The 9,264-nt window shown below is 40.3% G+C and overlaps 1 protein-coding gene across 1 annotated transcript; it reads left to right on the top strand.

Moving 5' to 3' along the window:
* Positions 1–2,797: 2,797 nt before the first annotated feature.
* On the top strand, positions 2,798–7,634 carry LOC104491472 (phospholipid scramblase 1-like; the record flags this gene model as incomplete). The annotated part of the gene is made up of 5 exons (XM_010133903.1): positions 2,798–2,962; positions 4,023–4,065; positions 5,131–5,351; positions 6,169–6,330; positions 7,473–7,634. Coding segments are annotated over exons 1-5 (747 nt in total), but the record flags the coding sequence as incomplete, so codon positions are not given.
* Between the last annotated feature and the right edge of the window lie 1,630 nt (positions 7,635–9,264).

Here is a 9,264-nt window from a genome sequence, read left to right as displayed (position 1 = left end):
TTGTCCGTTGTAAAAATCTTTGCTGCTTTTCTATCTATAGAGCACATCAACATCTTCTAAACCCTAGGCTGCACAGTGGCATATATGTGTGGTTGTAGGGAGAAAAAAATTGTTCTAGGCTACTATAAAGCCTTTATTTTAAATAAATAATATGATTTTGTCTCTACTCTCCCTTTACCAAAGGTTCAGTTGTAATTGTCTTTATTTCACTGAGGTTCAGGTAGCTGGAACATCTCACATTTATAAACTGATGAGCTGATATTTTGCTAGTTTAAATAGCGATTTTTAAAAATTAATCTTTAATTTGGGCTATTGCTACAAGCTGGTAGTTTTGTCAACATGTTTTAAAATGGTCGTATGTTAAGCTTGTGCTCTATATTATCAACTGCAAGAACAAAGTCTAAATTATGTAGTTTGAATGTGTTCATTTGGATTTTTTAATTAGATGTATAATTTTAAATTATTTCATATTCCTTTTTTTATTCTATATTCGTATGGGGACCAGAATCCAATTAAAGTATGTAAAACAGGATGGCAGGTTTGTTAGCAAATTTTGTAAAGTAAAAGAAAAAATATATTAAAAACAGAGCATTTTAAGACCAATTTATTAAATGAATAGGATGTTGTGTACAAGTTGGGATGTGGGCTAGATGCCATGTCATCCTAGTGTCATTAAACATCCTCCTGTGACATGTGCTTTTACTCTGGGAGTGAAAAGCAGGAAGTTTCTTTTCATTCCCAGCTTTGACCATCTTAATGGAGCTGAAGTAGTTGGAAGAACCGTAACAGACAAAATATGTTACTAGTTTAACTTGAACTGCATTCTTTTTAAAGAATGACTAAGTTCATTGTTTATTTTAAAGCTTTTGATCCAATAAAAGGGAGGTCTCAAGGCTGGTGCTGGCATCAGTAAATGTTCTTTCTACTTTTTTTTAACTCCTTTGGCAACCCCGGAAGAGTACAAATAAAAAGACAGGCCGTTGGCCCTTTCACTCATGATATCCTGCTGCGGAAGCCCACTGGCTTGTGCAAGCCCTCACTTCAGCATCGTATGGAGACAAAACTTGTGTATGTGATATTTAGTAGTACCAGTTCAGAAGCGGAAGAGCAGAAAGAACTGAATGGGTGGCAGCATGGCATCACGGCTGCCCCAGGATTTACCCAAGCAGGTTTTGGAGTCAACATCACTACACTAAAATTACTCTGAAATTACTGCAGTAATTCGTTTATATGAATCGCATGATGTTTCACAATGGAGTCTTGCACCTCAATGAGGTAACTGCACATCCTGATGCTTTCCTCTGAGTTGAAGACAATTTTGGCATGCTCAAAGTGTGAAAGCAGGCATAGATATTTCAGACTTACGTTGTGGTGGAGACATACCCTAGAAGGAAGCTGAGATACTTTGAAGTTATTGCAACATTTTTTGAAATTCTGCTTTCCCATATGGATTAGACAGGCAAGTGTCTTTTGTCAATGACAGAGAATTCTGAATAACTCCTGTGTGAAATTATATGTTTTTAAAAAATGAAATAAAAATGTTGTCTTGCAGAATGATTATAAGCAGATCCATGGAAATGCAAGGTGAGTGAAATGTAAATAAGTATGTCATCTTTTGTTAATAGCAAAGATAACATGGGTCCTTCCCAGGTGCTCAAGCAACACTAGCTTAGCTATTCGTTTACCTTCTAGTTCTACAAAATATTTATGAATGTTTTGAATAGAAATTACTTACATTTTAAAATGGAATAATTTACAAAACATATAGCTTTCATTTTCAGATCTTGATGTCTGAAGTTAAATAAATAAATAAATAATCTTGAAATTCAAGTTATTTCTGCTTACAAACTGAACTTGGTAAATCCTGTTAAATCCAGAACCCTCTGAGTCTGCTGGAGAGGCATTAGTGTAGTCCTAACTTGAAGAAACTGGGAGAAAATGTTTTACATGGTGGAGAATGGCTCATTACCAGTCTGTTCTCTACCAGGAAATACAGTTCTTACTCTTTCAATACCAACTTGCAGCGTCAGCTACAAGGTTATAAATTATCTCTGTAGCAAAGGGCATGTTGCTGCAAGCAAGGCAGGGCTCTGCGCACAGCCCAGAGACGCGGGATGAGCTGTGAGCACCAAGCAGTGCTGTGTCTCCATTTGGTGGGGTGTTGAGCATTTAGATCCTGAAGACCTTGAGAGCATGTGTTTCCTGTTGAGTGCTAACTGCAGAAGAGTCACAAAACATAGAACTATTTCTGCCTTTACTGTGCACCTTCTCCATGAAGTAGTGGATTTCCTGAGTTTTGAAAGAGAATCCATTAAACAACTGGGAAAGTGCAGTTTCTACATCACACTTATCTGGTCTGAAAACTGCAGATGAACTTTGCTAAAAGGACATTTACTATCTCATAGGTAGAAGGTATAATTCAGTAAAACTGTCTTAAAGTTCCTCATTTGCTCAAGTGTTCAAACGTGTACATGTATTTTTTAGGTATTCTCTCTTCCCGACTTAGAAACAACCTCCATTTACTTATTTCTGATTTTTGAATTGTCTGTCTTTATGTGAATAAAATTTCTGCTTTGTTGTGCTATGTTAATGCTATGCATTAAGTTATTTTGTTTCGTTTTATTTGGAGGGATTAGAACATTCCCATCCTTCACAAAAGTTGTAGTATTTATTCATAACTGTAATATATTGTAGGTGTAAGGATCTTCATAGTTCAAAATAGTGAAGAAATTAATATTTTGAAGATCCATGAGGCATTTTTTCCAACATCTGCATGTCTTCTACCACGCCAGGTGTCTCAGGGATGGGGAGCTCTGGCTTCCAGGTACAGGCCATGGGAGTCCCAGCTGGATTTGCTGTTCCACCCATGCAGAACCAGCCCATCGTGAAGGAGGGAACAATCTGGATGCCCATCCCTCCTCCTCTTCCCAACTGCCCTCCTGGACTGGAATATCTCACACAGGTACCTGCACCCTTCCTTCCTCCCCAGAGAACAGGTATTCACCTGAGAAGCAGCCTGCATCCATGAAAAAGCTTAAAAAAAAGGCTTTGTTGCAGCTGCATAGGTTGCTGTTTTGGGCTGCTAAGTGAAGCCTTTTGTAAGGTGATGCATGTTTGAGTGTGGAGGTGCCTGTTATGGCTGCAGCACTTCATGGAGTACTCTTTTGCTAAGCGAGATGCTAAAGGACTGGGGGCACAGGGCTGTAGTACATCCTTCCCATTTCTGCAGCTAATGTTTGTGAGAAGTAGTGTGGTTTGGGAAGGTGGATATAACCATAGCTAGTGTGGGCAATTGTAGCACGTTACAGGTGCTTGGTTGTTTACATTATGCTTTCTTCACGGCTCTTCATAATGCTGTTAGGAGAGGTGCTAATCAGACCACAAGGTAGAGAATGCTAATAGTGAAGTAAGAATTGTTTCCGCATTACAGAATATGTCCTTGTACTGTAAAAGTACAGTCAGTCTCATCACTGGGAGCAAATATCAAGGCTTAACACTGTCATGTTGCTGCCAGTCTTGAAAATTGCTCAAAAATTAAAAAAATAAATTGAAAAAAAAGCATCAGTGGGGAGAGGCTGATTTTTCCTGAGTTTCACTCAGAGCTGAGCAGTAGCTGAGCTTCTGCTCTAAAATTTCTCGGTTTCCTGCTTTGGTCTGTATGGACTCCTGATGTGGGCATCTGGGATATGCGGTGTCTGACAGGCTCTGTGGCCGAGTCAGCCTGAGTCCTGAAAGCAGCACAGGCACATTAGCCCTGCGTGCTTGTAACCAGACCAGCTTGGACACGACTTCTGCCATCTGTTCCAGTGCTCCAAAGCACTGTTCTGCTAAACTGAGAGAGGACAGGATGGGGGGGATGTGAGCTATTTCTGCAGCTTTACCTGTAGATGGTCTGCTTCTAGACAATGTAATGATCCATAAATCTGCATTCTGAAATGAAACAGCAATACTTCTTAAAACTAGATTTCTCTTAGGACAACTTGTTAATTATTTATTCTATTTAATTTTTCAACCATGAACAGATTGACCAGATATTAATTCATCAGCAACTTGAACTTCTTGAGAGTAAGTGAGAAATATTTATAACAGAGAAAAATTTAAATGTAATAATCCCAAGTATGGTTAGATTTAGACTTTCTTTGACACTACAAATTTAAGGTGAATTGCCATCTTTTTCTTTCCTGCGGAAGTTCTGGAGGAGAGGAAGGGGAATATAGGAGGGCAGAGAATTTTAAGCAGGATCTATATCTTAGAAGATACATAGCAATGCTACTGAATAATCTTGGTAGCTAGTTATAGCTGAAGTCACACATTTCCTGAGTTACTCAGTCACATGATTTCTTCTTGCCTCTCTTCCCTGCTTAAAGATCTTCTTTTCTGTCCTCTGTTACTCCATCTAATTCCATAGACTGGCATGCAGCTCTGATCCCATTTTCAGGCAGTCCTCCTCTTTTATCAGATTGAACTGCTTTCCTTCTGCTCCCCTCATTCTATTCACTTGAAGAATATCAATGTCACGTTATCAATGTCTTTCAAACAGAAGAAATAAAATGGACCACCCATCTCCACTGACACCTAATGCTGCTGCATTTTCTTTCCATAATGCTTCAGAAAGTACTTTAATTTGTTAGAGAAATTAATGAAAGCTTTTGTTCTGGTTCTTGTTGTTTTCTAATTGCGCTGTGAATCTTGGCTGCAAACTTTTTGTGGTGTCCATTTCATTTTGAACATATTTGTGCCCTCTAGAGCCCTTTTCTTGCTTTACTCCAAATTCACATATTTCTTTAATTCTCATCCTTTCAGCTCTTCCCTGGGAATCTCTCATGCTGTGTTATTTATAATAGTGGTGCTTGCTCTGACAGTAGGTGTTTGTGTCTGGAGGGAGGGGACTGATGGAGATCTCCATGATCTTTCTGCGTTGCCATGTTCTTGGTAGCTTCTCCTATCTAAACTTCTTCATCAGGCTGCTCTGATCGAGGGTCTTTCTACCCTGGAACCTTTTGCCAGTAGTTGCTTCTGACAGACTTCAAGAGAGGTCTGTCTTCTCAAAGGGTAGCTTTAGAGTTAGCACAGTCACTTTTCTGACCAGATGCACCTCAGAAGTTTAACAGCTCTGTTCCTGTTTTTCAGTTTTGACTGGCTTTGAAACAAACAACAAATACGAAATCAAGAATACACTGGGACAAAGGGTGTACTTTGCAGCAGAAGACACTGACTGCTGTACCAGGAATTGCCTTGGGCCATCACGACCTTTCACACTCCGGATTATAGACAACTTCGGCCATGAGGTGATAACGCTGCAGAGACCCTTCAGGTGTTCCTCATGCTGCTGTCCCTGCTGCTTACAGGAGGTGAGTTGCTTCCTCTCAGGTTCATGTGGGACATGGTCCATCCCTGCAGTTTTAAGATGGGGTTGTCTTGAATCAGGAGGTGAGGTGAAATATGTCAGGTTTTGTCTGTAAGTTGTGGGGAAAGAGATCTGTGGGATTTGTGCATGGGGTCTCCTTGTTCTGGGAAGAAGATAGTGTGCTGCAACACTTAGGTTCACTCTGGCCACTTCCAATGATAATAATGAAAAATTTGATCCAACAGCACGTCAGGGAACTCATGGCTAGTGCTGAAACCTGGGCTGGAGATGGACTTGTAGTGTAAGAGTTGGGCAATGGCTTTCATAAAATAACAGCTAGAGTTCTCATTGTACTAGTGACAGCTGTAGTGAAATTCAACACATGAAGCGATGAGGTTTTTAAATATTAAATTAATTATAGGGTGATGCAATGTCTGAAGCCTTAAATCTGAGCCCACACAGAGCTCCTTCTGAGGGATTTGTAGTAGCTGCATCCTGTGATGTCTTCACTGAACGCTTTCAGGATGTTCACAGCCTGTCTTTCACTAGACTTGGATCTTTCTACTGCAGATACATACCTTGTGTGCTCCACAGCCTTAGGAGCATCTTACCGTTTTCAGTGAAGGCAGAAGTTGCAATTTGTGTGCAGTTTTCTGAAAACATTCACAGAAAACCCCATGCAGCTTCATGCATTGGAAAAACAGATTGTTGTGGAAAAAGAAGTTGTGTTTGGTTCCTGTGCTAGTGTGTTTTTTGTGTTGAACATATCAAGCATATCAAAGCATGAACATTCATGTGGAGATCTTCTTTTTCCTGTGAAGCTGGAAGTTCAGGCGCCTCCAGGAACACCAGTTGGTTATGTTGTCCAGAACTGGCATCCCTGCCTGCCAAAGTTTACCATTCAAGATGAGAAAAGAATGGATATATTCAAAATTACTGGCCCATGTGTTGTCTGCAGCTGTTTTGCAGACATTCATTTTGAGGTATGCAAAGCTAAAAATTGTTTGTATGTATCTTCTTTCAGATAGTAGTTTGATAGTAGTTTGTTTCTCGAATTATTATCTGTCAACTGGCTGTAGTATCTATTAAATAATTAGCACATAATCTTTTAATGCTAATATCCATTCACTTCTCTAGACATCTAGATTACTCCAAATAAGCCAGACAAACTTCCAGAAATTGTATCTTAAAACCACTCATCAGTGATCAGTGAGACTGATTCCCTGAGGCTGTACACCAATCTCTTAATTGAAATATTTAACAGCAAATCTTTTTGAATCTGTTACACTAGGACCTAACCAAAAAATTTTATTCTCAGCTGTATTGGGTATTTATTAAAATGGCTTCCTACAAAGACTCATTTAATCATTTAATAATCGTTCAGTGACCAAGTAAATCAAGATAATTAAGATCTGAAATACAGATTTGAATAACTGAAGAGTTACAACTTCCATTTAAAAATAGTAGTGATTAATGCATCATTATTTTTGTACACAGTAAGTAGTAGGTATACTACTCTACCATTTAATATTTAAAATGATGTTGCAAATAGTTGCTAAAGCAAATTTAGTACCATTTTATTTTGGGAACTAGTCTTTCACATGACCCTGAAGACTGGATCTAACTTTAGAAAATGTAATGTTGACAAAGGGCTGATCTCTGCTTTGGAGCAGAAGAGTGTGATTTGTTTAATTTTCACTTGAGCAGTTCCTGATACATGACAGGAGAAGCTAATTCACTCTCTTGGCTAAAAGTAAACACTTCCAGCAGAGTGTGTGTGCATGCGTTTATTAGCTCTCTTCCAACACTATTAAAGCATTCAACTCCACAGTCAGATTGAGAATTAAGTTCATGTCTGTGCTACTAAAGACCGACTTTCTGATTGTCAGGGGTTGTCTCTTGGTACAAACAGTTGCATTCAACGGCTGCATTAATTCAAACAACACAATCTGAAGCTTTCAAGTGGATCTATCATGAGAAGGATTTGGGAGTTTCATGAATGGGCTGCATTAATTCAAACAACACAATCTGAAGCTTTCAAGTGGATCTATCATGAGAAGGATTTGGGAGTTTCATGAATGACAGATTTTATGCTGGTTTTTTTTTTAATGTTATGTTAAACTAGGTGAAGTCTGTGGATGAGACTTCTACTGTTGGGAGGATATCTAAGCAGTGGACTGGGGTTTTGAAAGAATTCTTTACCGACACAGATAACTTTGGAATCACATTCCCAATGGACCTTGATGTAAAAATGAAAGCTGTCATGATCGGTGCTTGCTTCCTTATTGTAAGTCTGTCTTTCACTAATACTTGATTATGAACTCGTCTCCGTGTTCAAATTGTGCTGGTAAAGGGTTTGACTCTGAGCTCCTTGAAGTGGGTGACAGCTTGTTGTGAACTTCCTGTGTGTAAAACTAACCGGGAGGGCAACAGAGAATTATTTCAGATAATAAGGTTATTCTAGACTACATGAAATGCTAATGTGACACGTGACTCTCCTTTCTGGAAGTATGTGAAGAACTGAGCTGAGCTGGGTTAAGCGCTCTCAGAGGAGTCATTTCCAAAGGCAGGGACTTTTGTGGAGGCAAAGCCCATCTTACTCAACACACGGCCTTTCAGCTGCACTCTGTTTTATCAAATACTGCAGCGCAGCTCATTTTGCTCTTTGAAAACAGTGTGTGACACACTCATGTTTCCACTTACCTTTGCAATTTTGCATCAGATATCATTTCAAAATGTGCACTTCTGTGGTGGCAGAGCTGCAGAGGAGAAGGAAAGGAGCAATGTGAAGCACCTTGAGTATGAGAAGTTCTCATCAGCCTGACAGCTCTGAGCACGAACCAGGTTTTCCTTAATTGTGCGTGTTCATGTGCTGCCACATGCATGAAGTACAGTGTGAGTGTGAGCAACCCAGAACTCCAGACATAGAAAATGGGGCCCCCAGATGTAAACTAAAGATAGTGACCATTATGATGGACTCCCAGTTTGAGGTAAAATTGAGGAGACTGAGTCAAGCTGAACAAAGCAAGTGCAGGAATCCTGAGTAAAGGAAGCTTAGCTTTGGCTAGTGATATTTTAAAGTTTCTATGTAGATCTTTCACCATCTTTTTCTTCGTCTGTGGGTGTCCTATTCACAGAATCACAGAATCATGTGGTTGAAAGAGACCTTTAAGATCATAGAGTCCAACTGTTAACCCTGCACTGCCAGGGTCCCTAAACCATGTCCCTTAGCACCACATCCACATGGCTTTTAAACACCTCCAGGGATGGGGACTCCACCACCTCGCTGGGTAGCCTGTTCCAATGCTTAATGACCCTCTGGGTAAAGAAATTTTTCCTGATATCCAACCTAAATTTCCCCTTAAATTTCCCCTGGCGCAACTTAAGGCCGTCTCCTCTAGTCCTGTCATTCGTAACATGGGAGAAGAGGTCAACACCTACCTCTCTGCAACCTCCTTTCAGATAGTTGTAGAGAGAGATAAGGTCTCCTCTCAGCCTCCGTTTCTCCAGACTAAAAAATCCCAGTTCCTTCAGCTGCTCCTCATAAGACAAGTTCTCTAACCACTTCACCAGCTTCGTTACCCTTCTCTGAACACTCTCCAGCACCTCAACATCCTTCTTGGAGTGAGTGGCACCCAACTGGACACAGGACTCAAGGTGTGGCCTCACCAGTGCTGAGTACAGGGGGACAATCACCTCCCTGATATTCCACCACTATTTCTGATACAAGCCGGGATGCTGTTGACCTTCTTGGCCACCTGGGCACACTGCTGGCTCATGTTCAATCGGCTGTTGACCAGCACCCCCAGGTCATTTTCTGCTGCAGCTTTCCAGCCACTCCTCCCCAAGCTTGTAACATTGCATGGGGTTGTTGGGGCCCAAGTGCTGGACCCAGCAGCAGTTGAATTTCATACAAT

Source organism: Buceros rhinoceros, unplaced genomic scaffold (assembly GCF_000710305.1).
Source record: "Buceros rhinoceros silvestris isolate BGI_N320 unplaced genomic scaffold, ASM71030v1 scaffold32143, whole genome shotgun sequence".
Taxonomy (NCBI): Eukaryota; Metazoa; Chordata; class Aves; order Bucerotiformes; family Bucerotidae; genus Buceros; species Buceros rhinoceros.
Note: the sequence above shows the minus strand (reverse complement) of the source record. Positions and strands in the feature narration are given on the sequence as shown.